Source organism: Rhinolophus hipposideros, assembly GCF_964194185.1.
Source record: "Rhinolophus hipposideros genome assembly, chromosome: 5".
Classification (NCBI taxonomy): Eukaryota; Metazoa; Chordata; class Mammalia; order Chiroptera; family Rhinolophidae; genus Rhinolophus; species Rhinolophus hipposideros.
This window is the reverse complement of record NC_138051.1, coordinates 93,345,783-93,370,378: the sequence shown is the minus strand read 5'-3', so window position 1 is coordinate 93,370,378 and position 24,596 is coordinate 93,345,783. Positions and strand designations below refer to the sequence as shown.

General features: G+C 40.2%; 1 protein-coding gene and 1 pseudogene across 17 annotated transcripts in view; one reads left to right on the top strand and one right to left on the bottom strand.

Annotated features, from left to right (window-relative positions):
• The window catches only part of UNC79 (unc-79 homolog, NALCN channel complex subunit), a 248,535-nt gene that overhangs the window by 46,179 nt on the left and 177,760 nt on the right, over positions 1 to 24,596 (bottom strand). For all 16 annotated transcript variants that reach the window (XM_081050030.1, XM_081050029.1, XM_081050037.1 and 13 more), the window contains 7 exons: positions 19,715 to 19,817; positions 16,582 to 16,722; positions 12,926 to 12,964; positions 6,998 to 7,110; positions 6,824 to 6,909; positions 5,754 to 5,927; positions 2,651 to 2,719 (listed from right to left, as the gene is read on the bottom strand). In XM_081050030.1, the coding sequence (XP_080906156.1) occupies positions 2,651 to 2,719; positions 5,754 to 5,927; positions 6,824 to 6,909; positions 6,998 to 7,110; positions 12,926 to 12,964; positions 16,582 to 16,722; positions 19,715 to 19,817 (725 nt within the window). The remainder of the gene's footprint in view (positions 1 to 2,650; positions 2,720 to 5,753; positions 5,928 to 6,823; positions 6,910 to 6,997; positions 7,111 to 12,925; positions 12,965 to 16,581; positions 16,723 to 19,714; positions 19,818 to 24,596) is intronic.
• On the top strand, positions 21,203 to 22,304 carry LOC308497506 (26S proteasome regulatory subunit 10B-like; annotated as a pseudogene). Its single transcript has one exon. The product of its transcript is annotated as a 26S proteasome regulatory subunit 10B-like (transcript).

Sequence of the window (24,596 nt, the reverse complement as noted above, 5' to 3'; positions counted from 1 at the left end):
GTCCACCCCTAGCAATCAAGACTGTGAGGACTGCATTAAATCATCCACTCTATTTCTCAGAATCTGTAGGCATCTGTGGGTTCATCAGCTCCAGCTCTTCTAGAAGTCTGTTGTCTGAGTCAAATAGCACAAACCAATCCTTACATGTAAGTACCTAAGCACTAACTATTAGCTTAGATAAAATGTATCATGACCCAGCTTCCTGCCAATGTTTATCAGGTCAGGTTTAGAACCATATGCTTTCATAAGTCATTTAGAAACATTGATTGAGCACCTCCGAAGTATCAAGCAAACTCGGATACTTTCATATAGCTTATCTCACTCAAATCTATTACAACGAACCTGAGGAGACAGTATGACAGTCAATGATACAAGCTCTAGAGTCTCACCCAAGTATTTTCAGATTCTAGTTCTCTGTGACCTTGAATAAGTGATTTAACCTCTCTGGGCTTGGTTCACTCTTCTATAAAATGAAGACAATAATGGCTTCCACTTCATTAGTGTTATTGTGGGAATTAAAGGAGATAATGTATGTAAAGTACTTGGCAATAGTAAGCCCTCCATTATTGTTAGCTATGAGCCGCAGCATAACTCTCTGAAACTTTACTATCCCCATTCTGCAGCTGAGGCAGTTAAGTAGGCAAATAACTCGCTTAAGGCCTCACAGCTATTGAATGGAATTAAAAACCAAATTCCAGGGTAATTTTCCAGAGGCAGAATTGTTCTGTAGGGAAGACAGGATTTGAATCGAGCTCCAAAAGACTCCCGTGCCATGATTTTTCAACCTCTATAGTGCTAAATGTCTGGTTTATAAAAGTAATACATGGTCCATGTGCTAATCAATGTTCTATAGAAAGTACACATAAGGAAATAAAAGTCATGCATAATCCTACCACTCAGTGATAACATTTTAATATATTTCCCTTCTTTGTTGCACACCAGTTTATTAGTTGAAATCTTACACATCTACAATCCTACATTTTGTTAATTTCATTCTATTAATATAACATAAGTCATTTCCAATGCTATTTAATTCTTCATTATCATCCATTTTAATGGCCACGAAAGTCACATTTTATTACAGTGTCCCATTAAATATGTTTCTGTATGAAATTTGCATTTCATTTTCTTCCTTAGAATAGATTCCTGGAAAATAAATGATGAAATCAAAGGCTATGAGCATTTTGAGATCCTTTTTTCCTTATTGATACAAAAATAAATTCATTACATGTTAATTGTCCCTGCGGATAGGAATTACATTCTTTTATTTGTTTGTATTCCCCACAGAAACCCATGTAAGTGTTTCCCGTATTTAAAAATTCTTAAACTCTTTGAAATAGTACTGTTGATACAGTATTCTTTGCTCTGTATAAATGCTGTTGCCTGGAAACACTGATGATGGATGAATGGGGACAGGATATATAGTAATGTTGATATATAATGCATCCTTATTTGTCAAAAAAAAGAAACCTGAATTCAAACCTACATAGAAATTTGCTCTTGTATCTAGCAAAGCAGCATGGTGGGGGGGCAACATGGTACAACAGCAAAATCAAGGAACTTGGAATCAGAGAACAGAGGTTCAAGTCTCACATCGTTCACTAACCAGCTGTGTGACCCTGGCTGAGACACTTCATCTCTCAGCCTGTTTCCTTATCTGTAAATGAACAGATTAGACCAAATGATCTCTCTGCAACTTTCCAGCATAAATCATGAGTCTATGAAAGCACCTTCAAGGTAAAAAGTTACAGAAGAGGTGCCCTTCTTGGTATATTAACCAGTAGTTACCAGCCACTGAAATACAAACTATTGCACCACTTCATATAAGGCAGCCCAGAAATAAAGCCAGGGATACAAAGGTGAGACATGAGACACAGAGCTGGACTTTGTGAAGGTCACAGTCTCACGGGGGAGACTTCAGCACAGTATCAGTGCTCATACACAGAGCTCCATCAAGTATTGCAGGATCTGATATAGAAGCACGTTGCTATAGGGAATACAGGCATTTTTTACATTGACATTCAAATTCTCATCTTGAAGAAAGAGAAGGAGTTCACCTCCCTGACACGGGTATAAAACATGTCAAGCAAAGGAAATGGTCTAAGCAAAAGCAAGGAAGTATGAAATTAAATAAGATTATAAATGTAAAGTAGTTAGCACAATGCCTGCCATATGGTAAGTGCTCAAAAACAATGGTGGTTGTTTTGAGGATAATGATAATTCTGGAAACAGGCAGGAGGCATGGGGGATGGAACAGGTAGCTGAAGACTAAGCTGGAACGGTAAGCTGGCAAGTTAATGAAGTACCTTCTTGTATGCCACATGAAGGAATTTGGACATTATCCTAAAAGAAATGAGAAATTATCAAAGATTTTTAAGCAAGGAATTAATGCGATGAGATTTGCATTTAGACGGTTCACCCAGTTCATAGTATGGAGGACGGACTGGTGGACATGGCCCAGGACTCAGGGGACCAATTATAAAAAATGATCCTGTGACATATTAGAGCTCTTCACACGAGACACTTTCAAGAGGTTGAAAGTGAAGCATTCGGTATGAAATAATTATTTCTTCAATATTGCTACATGTCTTTTTCGGTTAAAAGATAACTGAAGAACCAGTTGGTTATGTTTTTTCTGAAACATACATACCCTTGTGGCATTCGTAGAGGGTATCTTCAAGAGGCAAATCATAATTCTCAAACTGGAATCTAAAGAACACTGCGAACAAATATGAAAAAAATAAACATCAGGACCCTTCTTCATGTATCTTTTGTTTCATACATTTCCTAAAAGCACTTATTTTAGGAAATAAAATCTGAGATAGAGCTATCTCCTCACAGTTTTCCATGCTATAAATTCATGTTAAAAAATATCATTCTCAGGTTTTAAAAATGTCATTAAACAATGTTAGACAATTAAATAATTAAGCATAGCTCCTAAACTATTTCTTGAAAGATATATCCCTAAAATTAAATCAGGTAGAGCTGGATAAAGAATTGGATGGATGGATGGATGGATGGATGGATGGATGGATGGATGGATGGATGGATGAATGGATGAAATGATGGACTAACAGATAAGTACACAGATTGATATTAAATGTGCCCAACTCTACACAGGTACACTCATTTGTAAAAGGTCATGTTTAAAAAAACAACAACTTAGACTGATTTAAAACCATTAGGCTTATTAGTCCAAATAAGAACCAGTTTCATCTGCCCTTTCTCTGCTACTACAAGGTATGACAAAAACCTAGGGAAAAGCAGTAAAAATCGTACAAGAGAAAATCATGCCTCACACACCTACTAGAGTTGTACTTGGCAAGATTCCACATCAAAAGGAACTTTTTTTTTTCAAAAGGTACTTTTTAAATCTAGTTTACTGGGATTTGGGGAAAGTGTTACAGCAAGAACAAACAATAATATTATTACATCATTAAATACATCACCTTAAATATGTCACAATGATGCATTAAATACATCATTAAATACATTACATTATTAAATACATCACAATAGCAGGCTACAGTTAAATCTCTACAGCTGTCTACAATATTTACCTCTTTAAGGTATGACAGACTAGGCCAGTGGTTCCCCAAGTATAACCCCTAGACCAGCAGCACCCATATGACCCCGAAACTTTTAAAATGCAAATCCTCAGGTGGCACCCCTATGGAATCAGAAACTCTCAGAATAAGGCCCAGAATCTGTTTTTCAGCACATCCCTTAAGGACACTGACGCACACTGAAGTTTGAGATCCAGTCTGTGAACTGATGAGAACAAACTACAGAAGGATTTTCAATGGCTTAATATTTTCCCCAGAGATTACAAACAAAGCAGAAGAGGATCAGAGGCAGTGCCCAGATCTGACCTAGCAGGGAAAGTTTTTACACACATTCTGAAAGTATTTCACAAGTGCCTTCTAAGGTAACCATTAATCTATTTAATCTGCTCAGTGCCCATGGGAGTAGATGTGACATTTACATTACTTTGAACCAGGAGCCGAAAATGGACTGCTCATCAGGTTCCTATAGTATTTTAAAAATCAGGAAATATCATCTTGGAAAACATCGGAAGATCATCAACAAGGTGAGGTCTGCATTCCCACATAACAATTAGCTGGAGTGGAGCAGCTTAAATATAAGATCTTCTGTCGGATGTCCAACAGAAGGGACTGGCACTTTCCAGTTCTCCAGGATTTCAATTGTCCTTATGACCTCATCTCACTCCACTCCACTCATTAACCTTGAAGTCAGGGACCCTGTGGGCAGGGCTGAATGTCATACAGTAGGCGTACCAGTTGTTTACAGCTGGCAATACTTCCAACTGGTCGGAGTTTAAGTTAAATATTTTGACCAGAGCATAGCCCTATAGGCATTTGAGTTTGCCATGGCTGCCCCACCCCTTCTCTTAGAGTATGTGGCTCTTGAGCAGCGAATGACCCTGAATGGTTCTCAGGTTCTAGGGCGGATCTATGTGGCCAGGTTAAAATGTGTGCACTGGATACCTATGTGTGTATTCCCAGTCACTGCATACATACATTCCTCTTTCCTTGAATTTAGTCAGCTTCTCTAGATCTGTGAATCGACAAAGATCGGAAAGATCTCGGTATTCCTGTTTCTCACAGGAACTTCAAACTCAAAGAAAGCAGCCAGGGTCCCTAAATTTTCATCCTTACAGAACCTATTTTGGGGTCATATTTTCCAAATCTCCCAATTTGGAAAAAGGTATTATCAGGGGTGGCTGGTCTTTAGAAAATATTTTACATACACATACTACTCATTTTAGAAGAGGTGCTGCCAACGTGTAATTTTACTTGTCAGCTTCACAAATGATTCATTTTGTTGCAAGTTGCATATTTCTATCTGATCTGCATAAAGCACAACACGCTTATAGAGCAAAGGAGGTTCACAGACACAGCAATGGCCATGACCAGCCACCGCTTTCTCCCTGCTATAGCGAGACCTGATTGCCTCCAATTCACCCCTGCTTTAGAAAGACCCTAAGTCAGTAGGTGGAAAAGGACTCTGGAGTGGGAGTCAGGAGACTGGAGTTCTAATCCTTACACTGCCACCACCTCTCTGAATTTGCAGTCCCCCATCTGAAAATGGGGATGTTGGGAAGGATGGTTTTTATAGGTCTCTTCCAGCTTTAACAGTATAGGATTCTGTTTTAGAACTTAATGGGTTCGTGTTGAAAATGTTCTTTAGGCTGTCAGATTGCCAGCTAGGTATTGTGTCTGTATTTTGGAGAATGGCATGGTGGGGGGTGGGGGCAGATTGTAAAGCAGTCAAGCAGAAATATCATCCTGGTCTTGCAAGTATTTTAATCACAAATGCACAAGCAATCACTTCCTTCTAGATAATTCTCTAAAATTAAAGCTTTACATTACATGTCTGGTCTCCGTTTAGACAAAATTATTTATTTATTTACTTACTTACTTATTATTTATTTATTTAATATCCACTTGAGAAAAATTTCTGGCTAAACACTATCTATTAATGTATTCCTGACCTATTTTTTTAAATCAACTGGAATCATGAAATCAGTACGTCAAAATGCCTCCTGCACTTGCTGTCATTCTGTAACATCTGGAGGGAACAACCTAAATAATACTCTCTATTCCTTGACTAATAGATTCCGTATAGCCCCTTAAGACATATTAAATCACCCAAGACCCTGCATCTCTGCTAGCGGAAGGTCTGCAAATGGTAAGCAAGTAATTTAAAATGAAATCCTGGGCTCAGCTTACCTTCAGAGGCAAAACAGAAGGCAGCTTGGCAAAAAACGTCTGAAACTGGTTGCTGATTATGGTCCAGAGGCTACTAGGGGAATCCATGGGCAAAGCTTCCATGAAGGTAGCAATGTTTTCCAAACAGCGTATCATAGCACCCCCTGCTGGTAAATTCTTTTTGTTATTTAGACCCTAAAAACACAAAAGCATAGGCAATCAACTGCTGCAACAGCGTGGGAATTCATGTAGCTACTTGGGGAAGATCAGTTTTAAAAATCACATATTCAGGCTACAAGCATGTCGTATGCCTACTATATAGGCTAATGATTGTAACTGACAGGAGGAGTCCAGAGCAAAATCGACAGACTCAGACAAACTTAGGGGGAAAATTGTGATCTTTGACTCACTGAAGAGAAGGTGGAATGTGAGCAAGAAAAAGTTCTTTTAAGGATCTCCAGTTGGTGTGGTTAGGTGCTAAGACGACCAGTACGATACTCGCGGGAAACACGATTGGCCAAAGAGTAAGAGTAACAACTATAGGAGCAGCAAAGTTCCTAGGGCAATCTGACAACCCCCCAAGCTAACTGAGGGAGCTAATATGCAGAGAACCTGAGACATGAAATCCAAGTCTCGCGATATAATGAATAAGCAGTGGCGCTGAGACTTGAGTTCAAGTCTGGCAATGCAGAAAATAAGCGGGACTTGAATCCAAAGCTCGTGATACACTGAATAAGCAGTGAAACTTGACTCCAAGTCCCACAATACAGTGCACACTGCTCTACACAGCACACATTTCAAAAGCCAGGGAGGACTGGGGACATAAGTGCACACAGGCTGGCTTCCACCCCTTGGTTGCGGATGTTCAGAGGCTTTCAATAAATAGGAAACCCACTCAAAAGAGCAATGTCCAACGACACTGGTCTGGTGCATTGGCGATTTTGAATGAATGTCTAAAATGTAAAAATATTTAAAATTTGATTTGACATTTTAAATTTACATTTTCACTTTGAAATTTTAAAATGTTTAATTTTTAAATTTAATGACTTTGAATTTCTTCCGCAGCAGGGCTGTCATCAAAGCAAACCTACCTCCAAGAGCTGACTGAGAGCAGCAACAGAGCTCAGCTCGCTGAAGTCCATCAGAGACGTGGCTAAGGTCCGTAAAAAAGTCCCATCTGGAAAGTCAACAATCAGATTTAGTAGTGTTCGGCTTTCAGCTACTAGCCGTGCCTGTGGCGTCTGGATTCCCCGCAGGTGAATTACCTTTGATAGTGCTCTGGAACAGCTGCGGGAAGATACCGTTGGGGGCCAGCTGATGGAAGATACAGCGCAGGAACTGCTTGGCCACCCCGGCGGCATTGCCGGGAACCATCATGCTGGAGTGGAACAGGGAAAGAAAAGGCAAGGAGTCATGGAACAAACAGCATGAGCTTGAGTATTTATTTACTTATTTATTTAGGGTTCAGGCATTGACACACCAATCCTCTCATGGAATATCTCATTGTCATTTTCATCAGTGAGATGAAATGTTCTAATCACATAGAATCCTGTTAAGTTTTTAGAAAGAGAAAACCAGGAAATGCCAGAGTGATCTCAGACTATTCCAGCCACCCCAGTGCACAGAGGAGTGTTCCGAAGCCGGAGAGAAAAGGTGACCTGCAAAGGCCTCACGTCCAGAGAATGGCATCAGGACTAGAACACAGGATGAAGATTATTAGCAAAATCCTCCCAGGAAGTGTCACTGGTGGCTAAGAGAGAGCGCTGCTCGGAGGAAAACTGCAGAGAGGGAGATGCTCATTCCTATTGGGAGAGCTGGGAAGACTTGGGGGCCATCTGAGTGGGTACAGGGCTTTGAAATGTGCACTTTCCCCCTTTACCCTCTGTACCATTTCTGCATAGCAAAAGAGGGAGCCAAGAGATTATGACGTGGCCCTGCTCTCAGAACCAAGTGTCAGAAAGAATGTTTCTAGAGTGATTAGGGGGTGAGTTAACAGAAGGAAGAAAGAAGAAATCAAAGAGCTCAAATCGGTCACTGGTAAAAAGTCCCTCATACCTGAACTATTTCATTATGCCACGTCTACCCTGAAATGCTGGTTCAAACTTGTAGGTCAAAAATGTTCTTCAGGAAGAAATGACACCAAACTTACACAAACGCTTTCAAAAATTAGGGAAGGAGGGAAGCCTTCCCAACTTATTTTATGAGGCTAGCATAGCTCTAAAAGTAAAATCAGACAAAGGCTTTACAAAGAAAAAAAAAAAAGACCAATAGTCCTCATGGACATTTCATCCAACAATAAATATGGATGACAGACAATGACCAGATAGAGTTTATCCCAGGAATATAAGAATGACTTAATGTTCAAAAACCAATCAATAGAATTCAATACAATAAAGAATAAAAGGAAAAATAAAACATATAGTTATTTCAACAAATACAGAAAATGCATTTGAGAAAATTCAACATTCATGATAAACACTCTCAGCAAAGTAGAAATAGAAGGAAAGAAACCTCCTCAATCTGATAAAGTTCATCTATGAAAAGCTATTTAATAATGAGATTAAATGCTTCTCCTGTGAAGAGCAGGAACAAGGCATGGCTGCTCACTCACATCTGTATTATTGTACTGACGGTTGTAGCCATTGCAATAGGGCCATAAAAACAAAAAAATAAGAGGCATAGAAATCAGAAACTGTCACTATTTACAGATGATATGATTTTCATATACAAATGCTTTTAGATTCTATGGAATCTAAAAAGAAACTACTGCAATTAATAAGTGAGCTTACCACATTACAATGTTAATACAAAAAAATCAATTGTATATTTATATACCAGCAGCAAAAATTTGGAACACAAATTTTTTTAAATGCCATTTACATTGACATTTAAAAAACAAAATTTGGGGCCAGCCCGGTGGCTCAGGCGGTTGGAGCTCCGTGCTCCTAACTCCGAAGGCTGCCGGTTCGATTCCCACATGGGCCAGTGGGCTCTCAACCACAAGGTTGCCGGTTCAACTCCTTGAGTCCCGCAAGGGATGGTGGGCTGCGCCCCCTGCAACTAGCAATGGCAACTGGACCTGGAGCTGAGCTGCGCCCTCCACAACTAAGACTGAGAGGACAACAACTTGACTTGGAAAAAGAAAAGTCCTGGAAGTACACACTGTACCCCTTCCCCAATAAAATCTTTAAAAAAAAAAAAATTGGGGGGAATACATTTAACAAAAGATGGGCAATACCTCCACACTAAAAATCACAAAACATGGTACAGAGAAACAAACAAAAAAAAAACACTGAATATAACGAGAATATATACCATGTTCATAAATTGAAAGACTCAATTTATGTTCATAAATTGAAAGACTCAACTGACTTTCATGATGTCCGTTATTTTTAAAATGATTTATAGTTTCAATACAATCCCAGCAGACTTTTTTCCCCTAAATTGAGAAACTTATTCCAAAATTTACATGGAGACGTGGAGAATCTAGACTAGCCAAATCAATTTTTTTGAAAAAGATGACCAAAGTTGGAGGATTCACACGATCTGACTTCAAGACTGACCACAGCTACAATAATCAAGACCATGTGGTGTCAGCTCAAGGATCAACAAATAGGTCAATGGAACAGGACAGAGAGCCTTGAAATAGATCAACTTCAATATGGTTATTTCATTTTAACAGATACCAAAGTGATTCAATGGGTAAAGGGAAAGTCATTTTTTCACATGGTGCTGAAATAACTATATATCTACCTGGATAGAAAGGAAGCTCAACCCCTACCTCATACCATACAAAAAATTAATTTGAGCTGTATCATATAAATGCTAAATATAAATGCTAAAACTGTAAAACTTTTAGAGGAAAACATTGGAGAATCTCTTCCTGACTTGGGGATAGACAAAGGTTCCTTAGACAACAGGAAGTGATAATCATAAATTGTTTCAAATTTTTAAAACATTAGACTTTATCTAAATTAAAGATGTCTCATCAAAACATACCAGTAAGAAAAGGAATATGAAAAAAAAAAATGAATAGGCAAATCCCAGACTAGGTGAAAATATTCTAAAAACGTATTTAAGAAAGGACTGATATTCAGAATATATAAAGAAGTTCTGTGACTCAATAATAAAAAGACAAAAACCCAGTTAAAAGTGGACACAAGTTTTGAACAGGCACCACAAAAGAAGATTTACAGAGGGTCATAAAGGACGCTTAAAAAAATACTCAACAGCATTAGTTGTCAGGGAAATGCAAATTAAAACTATAATGAGATACCCACTTAGAATGGCTAAAACTTAAAAGACTAACACCACCAATTTTGGGCAAAGATGTGGAACAACCAGAAGTTTCATACATTGTTGGTGGGAATACAAAATGGCATAACCACTTTAAAGGAAAGTTCTGGTAGTATCTCATAAAATGAAACACCTATCCTGTAACCCAACAATTTCATTCCGAGGTATTTACCTAAGAGAAACAAAAACATCTGTTTACAAATGGGCTTCTGTAAGAATGGTCATAACAGCGTCATTCAGAATAGCCCCAAATTAGAAACAAGGCAAATGTCCATCAATATGAAAATGAATAAATAAACTATAAGATACTACTCAGCCCTGAAAAAGAAATTATACATGCAACAACATGGATGAATCCCAAAAACATTATGCTAGTAAAAGGAGCCAGACACAAAAGAGGATATACAGTATAATTCCGTTTATACTTGTACGTAGCTCTATGGTGGAAAAATAATCATGCTGTTAGCGTCTGTGAGAGTAGGAACTAACTGGGGAGGTTCATGGCAGACCTTTTTGGGAGTGATGGCATGTTCTATATCTTACAAGGTTTTGGGTTATGCAGATGTGTGCATTTGTCAAAACTCAGTGAATGTACACTCAAGATACGTGTCCTTTCTTGTATGTAAATTTTGTATCAAAAGAAAAAACCATGAACAGAAATGGAACTTTAATTAATCATAACTTCACTGGAGAATATAGGAGGGAAGTATGCTAATACCTGAAATTTACTTTGAAATGCATCCAAAAATAAAACGGATTGATGGATGGGCAGAAAGGTGATGGCTGGATATGTAATAAAGCAAGTAAAATGTTCATTTAGAATCTAGGTGATAGGTATATGAGTGTTCATTACAAAATTCTTTCAACTTTGCAGTATATTTAAAATTTTTTTCATAATAAAGTGCTAGGGAAAAGGCTAAAAAAAAATTCTATGACTGAATAGAGTATAACATGAAGAGCAAACAAACGTCCCTAAAACCGTAAGTTATAGAAGTGCAATAACAACAACACCATCTTACGTTTGTAAGACCTGCTACAGTTATGCTATCACATACACTCAGTCACTAGGACCTCACAACAAATACCTCTGTGGCACACAAAGGTCACATATTAGTATCTCTTTTTTATAGAAGAGAAAATGAAAGCCAAGAGATAAATGTGCCCAGAGTCACACACAGTATCTATTCCTGCTCTCCTCCGATGCTTTTTCCCCACTTCAGCCAAAGTAACCTTTCTACATGCTACACACACACACACACACACACACACACACACACACACACACCTTCATTACTTAAAAATCTTTCAATGGCTTATCACTGCCTCTAGAATGAAGCCCAAAATATTTAATGTGGTGTATAAGCATTGTGCAATCTGACAAACCAATCTCAGCAAGAGCTTGTATCTCTGTGCTGTGGCCACATTGGCCTTTTCATAGTTCCTCCTACACACTATGCTCTTTACCACCTCAGGACCTTTGCACATGCTTTCCCCATAACTATTAGCACAGTTAAACCCAACTCATTTTTTTCAGATCTTAGTTTGAATATTACTTCTTAAGGGAAGCCCTCTCCCTCTCCCCTCCTTTATACTACCCAGACTAGATCAGGTCTGCCTGTTACATACCACTCATCTCTCATCTAGGCGTGCCCATCTTAGTAAATGTCACACTCATCCACCCAGTGATTCAGACCAAAACCTGGGAGTCGTTCTTACCTCTTGTCTTTCTCTCATATCTAACATCCAATCCATCAGCAAATTCTATTGGCTCAACTTTTAAAATATTTCCTGAATACACCCTGAATGTGACCACTTCTCACTACCTTAAACCAAGCCTTTATCATCTCATACCTGCACCACTGAAATGGCCTCTGCTTCCACTCTTGATCTGTTTTTCTCCATAACCTGTTTTCAGCACAGAAGTCAGGATGATCTTTTCAAAACACAAGTCATACCACTCTTCACTCCATTTCACTCAGTGAAAGCCAAACTCCTTACAATGACCTACTGGGCTCTACCTGGCCTGGCCTCCCCCTTACCTTCCCACCTCATCCCCTCCCGCTCTTCACGCTCATTCTGCTCCAGCCTATGTTAGTCTGATCCCCCCCAGTACACGAGGCGCCCCCCCCCCAGCTTGAGGTCTTTGCATTCGCTGTTTCCTCTCTCTCGAACATTCTTTCTATAATTTGCTGCGTGGATCACTCTCCCCCCTTTTCAGGTTGTGTTCCAATACCATTTCCTCAGAGAGGCTGCACTAGGTCGTTATGTCCAAACACTGCCCCTGGTCACTCGCTAGCTCCTGGACTTACTTATTGCCGATAGAATTGAGCACTACATGGTATTAAATTACATTTTCGGTTTTCTTATTTTTTAATTTGTTTATTGCCTGCCTCCTCAACTAGAATGTAAGTTCTGTGAGAGCCAGGATTTGCTGTTTTTTTCAACTACCACACCCTCAGTTCCTAGTGGTCACCCCATAAATACTTGTTGGATAAATTAATGTTAGACATGTCTCACTGTGCTTTTTGTTCATAGCACTTAGCACTGCTCAGTTATAAACTTGTGTATGTATTTTATTCCTGTTTGCCTCCCAGATAGACTGTAAGCCCCATGAGGGCAGGAATCATGCCCGTTTTGCCCCTGGTTGAAACCTGGGGCACAGTGGCTGGGACAGGTGGGCTTAAAAATTTTTATTGACTAAAATGAGTGAATGAATGAATGAACAAATGAATGAATGAATGAACAAGTGAACAGAAAATGAACACGGCACTCTATGGAGCTGCAACTGAACCGAACAATATTCCTTCCATGGTGTAGACTCTGGTGTTTTAGAAACAGAATGAACATGCACAAGAGATAAAATGAAAGTGAGACTGGAGCTCACTTTAGGACCTTACCTTTCTGCTTGACTAGAAAAAGTAGTGCTGGATGCCAATCTAGGAAATAAGTAAACAGAGTCACATGAGTATCAAGTTTCCATGATAAAATGCACGAGTACTGTGGTAGGACCCACTGAGGCTCCAGTTTAGATGATGAGACATGTAAAACCATTGACAAGTCCCTTGACCAGGGACAGAAGCTCCACGCAGTAGTTAGTCTCCAGGGTCCGACTTAACCTGCTTCCTGAGACCTGATTTCCGCATCAAATCAGGTATTTCCACAGAAATGCATAAAGTTAAGTTGGCTTAATATCACCTAGACAATCTACAAAATGGCCTCTGCAGCCAGGTTACACAGATACCAATTCATCCCCATATCAACTCAACTCCAAATTCATTTCTTTGACTATAATCTCCGAAACCTAACCACAAACAAACCACAAATTGTAAAGGCCTCTCTAAGCTAGTAAAGTAGGTAATAGGGGTATTTGTCAGCTAATTGTTGGGTTGAAAGGACATATTGAGGTATTTATTCAGTTAAGTAATCAATATATAACATGTAAGGGCAGCCGGATGGCTCAGTTGGTTAGAGCATGAGCTCTTAACAAGGTTGCTGGTTCAAGTCCCACATGGGATGGTGGGCTGCACCTCCTTCAACTAAGATTGAAAACGGTGACTGGACTTAGAGCTCAGCTGTGCCCTCCACAACTAGATTGAAGGACAATGACTTGGAGCTGATGGGCCCTGGAAAAAACACACTGTTCCCCAATATTCCCCAATTTAAAAAAAGTTAGGGGCCGGCCCAGCGGCTCAGGCGGTTAGAGGTCCATGCTCCTAACTCGGAAGGCTGCCGGTTTGATTCCCACATGGGCCAGTGGGCTCTCAACCACAAGGTTGCCAGTTCAATTCCTCGAGTCCCGCAAGGGATGGTGGACTGTGCCCCCTGCAACTAAGATTGAACACGGCACCTTGAGCTGAGCTGCCGCTGAGCTGCCGCTGAGCTCCCGGATGGTTCAATTGGTTGGAGTGCATCCTCTCAACCACAAGGTTGCCGGTTCGACTCCCGCAAGGAATGGTGGGCTGTGCCCCCTGCAACTAGCAACGGCAACTGGACCTGGAGCTGAGCTGCGCCCTCCACAACTAAGATTGAAAAGACAACAACTTGACTTGGAAAAAAGTCCTGGAAGTACACATTGTGCCCCAATAAAATCCTGTTCCCCTTCCCCAATTAAATCTTTTTAAAAAAAGTTAAAAAATTTATATATATATGATAAATATACATATATTTATCATGTAATTTTAGAAAAGTGTAATTGTATGGTTCTGTACACATGGAATATTCTATATGTACAGAAAGAAAGAGAATGTGCTAAATCTGAAGGTTTAGAAAAACGTGGCTTGATCAGTAAGATATTAAAGAAACAAATAAAGAGAACGCTACAAATTTATTTGCTGAAGACCCCAAGAGAGTGAGCTGAGCCAAGAACACATTTGAAGAGGAGTAGAAGGTCCAGCAACCACTAACACCAGACACCATTCCCAGCTGCTTTCATCATGGACCCTGTCATGCTAATGATACTACAATGAATAGATAAACATTGGCAAATGAAATAAACAATATTAAGGGTACCGCAAATGGGATCTTGAAGGCTGTACCAAGAAAAAAGGGGTGGGTAAATCTTAAGAGGGATCTAAGTAGAGAGCAAAATACAACATCCTACAGAGAGGCTTGGGTGACAAATAAAAGGCTCCTACTGAACTTACATACTCAGAACACCCTGGAAATAGTTCCTGTGGGACTAGTATAAATAATCCAAGCGTTCACAACACATCCACATTACCTCATGTGGAAATGAAGCATGCAAGGAAGCCCTGAATCAGGGGGCTGCTAAAGCTGTTCCTTTAGCAGGTTTGGTGATTAGGCAGGCGTAGGCTGCTACGAATTCTGGGAGCTTGCTTTAAATGTTCTCTCCCTGTCTCTTGCTAGTCTACCTAAAGGAGGTAGAGATTTAAACATACGTACATGTAAGTCTGTAAAAAAGTATCTGCTATTATTTCTCCTTTGCTTTTCTTCAAAGCTCATGTGTTTCCATCCTAATAGTTGGCATGGTTTATTCTCTCTTCGTGTTAAAACGAACAAAAACAAAATAACACCCTTCTATATCTCTGTTACAACTTAGATCAGCTATTTCAAGGAGATGGAAATAGCTGATCTAAGTTGACCAAAACCAGAACAATAATTCTATCTATTCTAAAACGGACCAGGACAATAATTCTATCTATTCTAAAACGGAAAAGTATTGAAAGTGGGAATTGTGACCTTGCATTAATAAAAAATCTCAATTCCACAAGTATTGCTGACACTTGATACACAGTTTATTCCACGACTATTACGACAAGGTTAAACTCAAGGGCTTACATGAAATATTTTCTTATCTCTCCACCTCTCCATGTTTGTGGATTTCTCTTCCTATTGGCTGTTTCTAAGCATGAAAGGTGACACAGTTATACCATCTCTATACTCCTAGGGAGACTACAGAAACACTGGGGGAAGAGAGAGAAGGGGAATCATACACTTTGGGGGGCAAGGGGTTTTTAATGCTTTCCTGCTCGTCTTTAACTTGAAATCAGCATTTCTTCATTTAAAAAAAGATGAAATTTTAGCTCCATTGAGATTCATTCTCTTCCCCTCCGTCATATACCAGGAATTTTTAGAATCCAGTTTTTTGCCTCCGTCATCCAAGAGAACTCCCCTAAGATACTGTTTCCATCTTGAACTTCTAGCACTTCCCACTCACTGCAGCTCGGAATCATGTCCTGTCTCCTATGCTACCCAGTCATGCCACACATCACTGTCCTCTTCAACAACTAAGCCACAAAGCACCTGAGGTCAGGACTCGGGTCCCGTGCCCACAGCCTAAAGCACGTGGCTCTGCGCCAACACAGACTGGGAACTTGATGCCTTCGTGGGACTTTAATTCAATCCTCTCCTCTAAGTTGTGCTTGCTAGGACGACAGGTTGTTACCAAATTTGAACTCTACTTCCATCCATGAAATAGACCACTTTTCTTCTAATGTCCTCTCTACTAAATGGAAGTTTCGTAACATGAAAATTTTCAAAGCCGCTGAGTTGAATCTTCCCTCAGTCAGGCTGAAGGTCTTGTTCCCAAAAGGTGTGCGTCCTTCCTTTCTCTGAATCAGAATTGTGAAACTGCTCCTCTTCCATTTATCCCCTCACATGGCCATGCCCCTCGTTGCACAATCTTGCCACCCTCACATTGCAAAATGCCTAGGGAATCCATCTGAAAACAGGTAAGGAGAGATAATAATAACAATAATATCTAAAACACAGAAAGTGTTTCCTTGGAACGACACACAGTTCTGAGCACTGTTACATACATCAGCTCCTATAGTAACAGAGAAAAACAAACAGATTTCTTAGTACATTCTCCTCTAGTTCCACTCTGCCTTTGCGACTCATGGCCCTACACAGGTGGGGAATTCAACCAAAAGTTTGGGCCATTTAGTTTTTAAAATTAGTCAGAGTTGATCCCACAAAGATCAAGCACCGATAAGGTTACCAGATGTTTCACACTCAATCTGGTAGTTCTTATTTCAAGGTATAGACTGAATATGGCTCCTTCCTACCAAACAAAACAGAAGCCGACATTCACCTTCCCACAGACTGCATGATATCCAGCAACAACGGGGCTGCCAAGTCTGGGCTTAAATGAATGAAGGTGGAGAGGACCACAATGGCCAGCCCGAGGGTTTCCTCATCATATTCTTCAAGAATGGCCCCGCAGTCATGGCATCTGCAAAGAAAACAGAGGGATGCTTTCCATAAAAGCCAGCAATGGTTTTAAGATATAAAAAGCACACACAGACATTTGGGCTGAGTCTTGGAAAAGTCCTCAAAAGGAGGTCAGTGGTCTCATTCTAATAATAAACAGGCGACTCGAACGCCACCATCACCACAGACACAGAACCAGCCTCTGTGGCAGAGACCAGGAAGGTTCCTTTGCTCCCTGAAAACTCACAAGCGTCTGGCCTGTTCATGAATTACTGCTCCTTTTACAATGAGCGCCAACTGGACTCAGTTTGAAGTTTCTGGTTGGGGTATTTTCTGCATGTGAAATTACTTCTAAGGCTAGTCAGAAACTAGATAATTTTTCATTTGTTGAAATGAAAAACGCCTAGATCCAAATGGAAGCTTTCTTAAGCTTTCAGATAAAAAAAAATACCCTATTTGTGGTGAGACAGTAAAGAGAGCACTTCAGAAAGCAGGGGAGTCTGGGTCGCTGCCTCTTCTCTACCACTCACTCAGATACGTTTTATGAAGTCACCACACCTACTGAGTGTACTATGTAAAAACACAACGGGCACCTGCTCTTAAGTAACTTGCAACATACTGCTCTTTGTAGTAACTAGTGTGGGTTCAAATTAATCCATCTCAACCAAAGCCAGGGCACTTCTTTTCAGCTGCAGCCGGGCAGCTTTAGAAAGTGAAGGGAACGCCTACTGGGAACAGCAAGGGAACCAGAGCTGATGGCTACTGTACCCATCTGAAAACTTCCTAAATAATATTACATATAATTCCTTACAAATTGACTTTTCAAAAATGTAGGACTCACATGTGTGACTACAAACAAAGAAAAATGGAGTGTACACACAGGCAGCCATGAAGGCAACTAGAAAAGATTGGGACTTGGAGAGTAACACAAAATGGAGAAATTAAACCAAAGGAGGAGACAGGAAGAGCCCGCTACAAGCACCGAGGTGCTCCCCGTGTGGACGTTCCCAGCTGTTCCATAACAGCACCACTGTATCTCAGGAATGACCGGCAGCGGGGCCAGCTGCCTAGAGCCTCGCACCAGACCCCTACCTCACATCCTCTCCTATCACTGCCTACCCCATCTGTCACTTGGGTCAGCTTTACCAGGAAGGCTCCCTAGCCCAAGGGGATCTCTCCAAACCTGAAATCCTGAAAGTCTTATTCTTCATCATGCTGACTGAACAAGCATTTATCTGCCAGGCAATATGTAGGGAGCTTAGAGTAGGAAATAGTCTCAGAAATACTCTATGAAATACAAGAAAGGGTCCCAGTCCCTAAGGAACTCACAATCTATCACAGAACATGTATGTACTAACAATTACGAGGTATGATAAAAAATTAGAGTGAATGTTTAAATTTAAAAAATTTATTACAGTGAAAGACACATTGCCATTAATCCCCTTCAAAATACTCCCCCTCACTTCGAACACACTTATCCCATCGTTCTTACCACTTTCTGAAGCAGCTCTGGAAGACCTCTTTCCTGAGTGTCTTTAGTTGTGCTGTCGTGGCCGCCTCCATATCCTGAATTGATTCAAAACATTTACCTTTCATGGTCATTTTGGTCTTTAGTGAAGAGCCAGATCTGGTGAATACGGTGGACAAGGACACACCGCAATGTTTTGACAGAAACTGCCGTACCAGAAGCAATACGTGACACGGAGACTTTCTACTGTGATCAAAAAATACAGTGAGTGCTGCTGCCGAGTGCCATCCAACAGAAAGGCAGGGACCTTCAACATGGGAAGTGGTGCATTGAACCTTAGTCACAGTGTGTGACAAGTTTCAGCTTGTTCGGTGCAGTCAGTCGGGTGTGAGCTACGGTTGAGAGAAGGTGTGGTTTAAAGTGTGCCGTAAATCATCCTCCATCATGACAACGCTCCGTGTCAGACATCGCTTCTGCTTTACGGCAATTTCTGTCAAATAAAAACATTACGGTGTGTCCTCATTCACCTTATTCATCGGATCTGGCACCGTGCGACTTCTGGTTCTTCCCCAAAGTCAAAATGGTTCAGGACATCGAGGCAGCCATGACAGCATGACTAAAGACACTCATGAAAGAGGACTTCCAGAACTGCTTCAGAAAGTGGCAAGAACGATGGGATAAGTGTGTTCTAAGTGAGGGGGAGCATTTTGGGGGGATTAATAGCAATGTGTCTTTTACTGTAATAAAATTTTTTATTTAAACATGCACCGTACTGTTTGATCACACCTCGTGCACAATTAAAATACCTGTGATAAGTGCTAGAATAGATAGGTGCCTTGAATACTACAGAAACTTGGAAATTGGCATGACTAATTCTGCCTTGTGAAATCAGGGAATCTTTGCCTGAAGCTGGGTCTTGAAGCATGATTAGGAGTTCACCAGGCAGATAAAGTACAGAGAGAAGGGCACCTATGACATCACAGAGGAGAGAATATATCAGGCATGCTCTGGAGAAGGTGAGGGAGCTGGAGAAAGAGTTCCTGGAGAGGAGGGATAAGGCCATACCTTTGCAATCTAAAGTGCCTTTATCAGCTAAGGCATTTGGACTTCATCCGATAAGAAATCTGGGGATATTGAAGGCTGACAAACTGAGAGATGATATAACCAGTTTGAGATTTAGAGAACGGATCCTGCTGGTAGGATGGGAATAAGGTCAAGTCTTAAACTTAGTCCCACTCTAACAAGTTGGAGCTTCTGGTTGTGGGATTTGGTTTGTGTGAAATTATTGCTAGGAATAATCAGTAAATGGATATTTATTCGTCCAAATTAACAAAATAAATGGCTTGACATAAATGAAAGCTGCCCATAGGATACTGCGTTTCTAGAACAACAAACGCATATCAACATGTATGTATGTATGTGATCATCTATCTGAAGAACAAATTATGGCTTAAAGCATAGCATGCCTCCTCTGATTCTCATAACCTAGGTGAGAAAACTCTCAAATTCTCTAAACAAGGTGAAGAAAACAACCGTGAGTGCTTACTTGTCAGTCATCACCGTGGGCTGCTCGTCTGTGAATTCTTCGGGTGCTGGCACAAACATACTGACAATACTGGGTGCTGACAGTAGGCTGGATTTAGTGGCACCTTGGGGGGTAAGCAGCAAAGAGACAACTGGTGAATAAAGATCTGTTTCGGGGGACTAGGAAAAGCTCCATTGTCCTCTTATAAATCCTCCAAAGGTCACATTCACAGGGATATGATGTGGACAGCCCAATAGCATCATGAACCTCTCAAAAGTAAAATGATTTCAAGAGAGATTATGATTTGTTTCTACTTGTATAGTTTTAAGAGCTAGACTCCTATCTCTCCCTTTGATTCTCGACCTTGAAAAATTCAGAAAGAGTTCAGGTGCCAACAGGGTAATAGGACAAAGATGAAAGATAGGGGGAAATCTATCCAAGGGTACCCTAAATGAGTTACGACCCTTATTTGCTAGGTATAAATGAAAGTTGCCCATAAGATACTATGTTTCTAAAATCACAAATGTATACCAATACTAAAACACCGCAAACTTGGGAAAGGAATAAGACCCTAGAACTCTACACCCCTAAGCAAGGGGAGATGTTTGAGCTAAGAAACCTCAGGACAGTTTTGGGAAATTAATATCATAAGCCCCAAAACAAAGGACTTCATTTTTCAAACTGAAATATTTAAGAATGAAATGTCCAGTGTTTTGAAGGAAACATCCAGTGTCTTCAGCCAATCAATATCACACAGTTTAAAACATTGGGTTTTGACACCTTCAAAGAAATCTGAGGCAAACATCTTGGCGACATGCTCTAGTGATGAGTAAATCTGGAATAGGGTGACTGGTCCCCATTAAGAAAACCACTAGTGCTGGCCAGACTCTCCCGGATTGTGGAAACAAGGCACTCCAAGAAGAATCCCAAAGTGACAATCCAGAATAATGCCCATTCTGCAACGTAATAACTGAAGCTCTGAGTTATTTCTTTAAATAGGAAAGAAGGTAGAAAAACCTGATGGTCTTTAAAGAATCTGTTTCTCTTCAAGGAACTGCAAACTTGGTGCTGAAAAACAAACAAAACTGCATGATCTTTCCTCAAAAGCTGAAAGATAATGATTCAGAGAGTTGGTTTCTAAAGGAATCAACATAAAAGTTTTAGGAACCTAGCCAAGCGGGGCAACGTGTTTCAATCTGAGAGAGAGAGAAATGGTACGGAAGCCTTTGAAGAGTCAAAATACTGCCAGGCTATACATACTTCTTTGCCTGATCAAAGGCTATAAAATGTGTTTATGAGCAGCCTGAGACCTGCAGACCCAAAAGACAAAGGAAAGACAAAGGAAAATATCTTTACGTCACTTCCAAAGACCCCACATGGGAATCCAAATTTCACTGCTATATTTATCAGCTGTCTCTGAGATACCACTCTTTGCTAAGTGTCCCCAACAGTACCGTTAAAAAAGATCTCCAATTGTTTTCATAAAGATGTAGCTTGGGCTCTTCGGGCATGGAAATGGCCCCGTCTGGTCCAGTAAGGGAACGATTCGAAGAACTTACTGAGCAGTATGAAGAGTCTGAAAATGATCTGAAGGCCCTACAAAGTGTTGGGCAGATTGTGGGTGAAGTACATCAGCAATTGATTGAAGAAAACAAATCATTGTTAAAGCTACAAATGGACCAAGATAAGATTGTTGTTGATAGCTTTACAAAAGTAAGCTAAGCCAGAAACAAGAGTTGCTTTGGATATGACTACACTCAAGATATCAAGAGATCTCTGCCAAGAGAGGTAGGTTCACTGGATTACAACATGTCTCGTGGAGACCCCAGGAATGTTTCTTATTTTGAGGTTGGAAGACCATCAGAACAGATTTGGGTATTAAGAGAGGTGACAGAATTACCTCTTACAAGCCCAGAATTATTCCAGCATGTAGGAATAGCACCTCCAAAGGCTGTTTGCTATATGGACCACCAGGGAAAGGAAAAACGCTCTTGGCATGAGCTGTTGCTAGCCAGCTGGACTGCAATTTCTTAAATGGTTGTATCTAGTTCTACTGCAGACAAGTACATTGGTGAAAGTGTTTTGTCTGATCAGAGAAATGTTTAATTATGCCAGAGGCCACCAGTCATGCATCATCTTTATAGATGAAATAGATGCTATTGGTGGTCATCAGTTTTCCGAGGGCACTTCTGCGGATAGAGACATTCAGAGAACTTTAATGGAGTTACTGAATCAGATGGATGGATTTGATACTCCACCTATAGTTTAAATGATCATGACTACAAACCAAACAGATACACCAGATCCTACTTTGCTTTATCTGAGATTGGATAGAAAAATACATATTGATTTACCAAATGAACAAGCAAGATTAGACATATTGAAATTCATGTAGGCCCCATTACAAAGCATGGTAAATAGATGATGAAGCCACTCTGGAGCTTTCAGATGACTCTAATGGAACAGACCTGAGAAATGTCTGTACTAAGCAGGTATGCCTGCCATCTGTGCTGATTGTGATTTTGCAGTACAGGAAGATGTCCTGAAAACTGTCAGAAAAGTAGCTGATTCTAAGAGACTGGAGTCTAAATTGGACTACACACCTGTGTAATTTACTGCAAGTATTTTGATGGCTGCATGACAGACATTGGCTTAATGTAAAAATAAAGTTAAGGGAAACAATGTATGTATTGGCAATGATCTCATTAAAAGTCTATGAATAAAAGTATGTATGAATAACATTATAAAAATTAGTAATTTAGTAATTCTACCTTTAAGACTGATACAGAAGAAATTTGTGTATTTGTTGATGTTGCATTTATTGCAGAGGAAGTTATAACAGATGTGTGTTGCAGCTTTTCATATTTGCTGTGTGAGCACTTTGTAAAACACTGAATATGGTTTAAGATAGTAGGACAAAAGAACAGTTCTTATGACTTATTTTATGTCATTTGTTGTCCTCCTCCTAAGTAGTTGAAGAAAATCTGTTTGATTCACTTCTAAGAAAAAAGATGTAGCTTAGAGTGGAAGCAACAGTATTTATTACAAGCATGAAGTATAAATTGACTAACTGTACAAAACTGGCCAAGAACTGGGCCAAGATTAAAAAACAAAACAAAACATGATTAATTATTAAACAGTAAGGTTAACAGCATGAAGTTGCTTCAAGAAACCAAAACACAGAAAGTTTAAATCCAATACTCCACATTTCTTGAACATTGACAGACCTTGTCTACCAGACGCCGAAATGCCTGTGCTGAAAATGGAGAAATTCAGACCATAGGATATATGGTGATATATACACAGTCTTACTAGAAACATAAGAAATTGATTTTTAAAAAAAACCAAACACCTCTGAAGCAAGGCTTTCAGAAGATTGCTGCCTATTGCTCTTATGTAGACATCACAATTCAAGTCAAGAAAAGGGACAGAATCCAAGTCATTTGGGTAGTTGCAAGCCAATCATTACCCAATGTAAATGACAAGGAACAAGTATTTTTGAGAATAATATTGTGAAGTTGTTTACTCATGTGACAACACTGAATGTGTGATGCATTATTCCTGGCAGTCATCTCTAAAAGCAGATGGGTTCCATTATTGGGCCTTGGCCCTCACATGGAAATACCAGCTGACTCAAAGGGTTGCTGAATACTGCTAACGATGTGGGAACAAAGAGAAACGTACAAGAAGAAGGGGGGAAATGCAAAAACATGAAGCCCCAGACCTCAGCTGCCTTGTGCTCTAGCTGAGTCACAATTAAGTATGCAACAGGTAAGGCAGTCCCATTATCCCCCCCAGTTGTTGGCCACACTTCCGACACCACCACAACTGGTTCCCCTACTGAATACCCTACATGCACTCTGTATAGAACTACAAACACAAACAGAAAGATCTTAGAAACTTTAGAATGAAGAGGAGACTTCCTCCAAGGCCCAACTTCAAAGCTGGAGATTTTGATAAAAGCCTCTTTGGGAATCTTGGAGATAAGAGAAAACAGAAAGGTGTTGGTTTGTCTCAAAGCATGCTTACACACCATCGATCCCCTAACTGCAACAGTGGACTCTTCAGTTTCTTACGATAGAGACTCATTCCTGTCTTTGTTCTCATTACCTCATTCCATTTTGGCAGCTACTGAGTCACTGGGTCATGGACAAGCACCAGTTTGTTCAACCACCATGGTTTCTGCTCACAAAAGCTTTTCCTCGGCCCGTAAGTGAGACAAGTCTCACCTGGTCATCTACAGGGGCTAAAACTGCTACACGGCCAAACAGGTGTTAGAAAAAGATGGCAATAAACACCCCCTCATTCCTAGGGAAAATTAGAAGAGAAGGACTGCTTGATGTGAGGGACTAGCTAAGAGATGTGGTCATAATTCATTTTCAGTGTTTTGGTTTTTACAAATGATAGGTTAACTTGCTTTCTGAATTAAAAAAAAATAAAGAACAAGAGTAACGATTAACTAGCCATGAGATGAATTCAGAAAATACATATCCTGATGATCTTAGCACAAATTTATTCTCAGCTTGCTCCTATGCGCAGCAGAAAGTCAAGTGTACATTCTGTGCAATTTCAGATAGCTGAAAAACTATTCACTTATGATTTCAACATTCTAGAAGGAACACAGGTGAGTTGGACCATGCTCTGAGAAGTTGATACAGGATGATATGGAAAACTGATACCTATTGGGAGGATTACCAAAGGTCCCAGGGATGTGTGGTCTAGAAAAGACTGAGGGAATAAGCAATGGGTGGCTATTTCCAAAGGTCTAAAAAATTGTGTGAGAGAGACTAGACTAGAGTCTTGTGTGGCCCTGAGGGTTAGAAAGTCCCTGTAAGGAAGAACTTTCTGTCGGTGATGCTCAGAGAGGAGATGTCATGAGTTCCCACTCCCTCGACATGTTTGA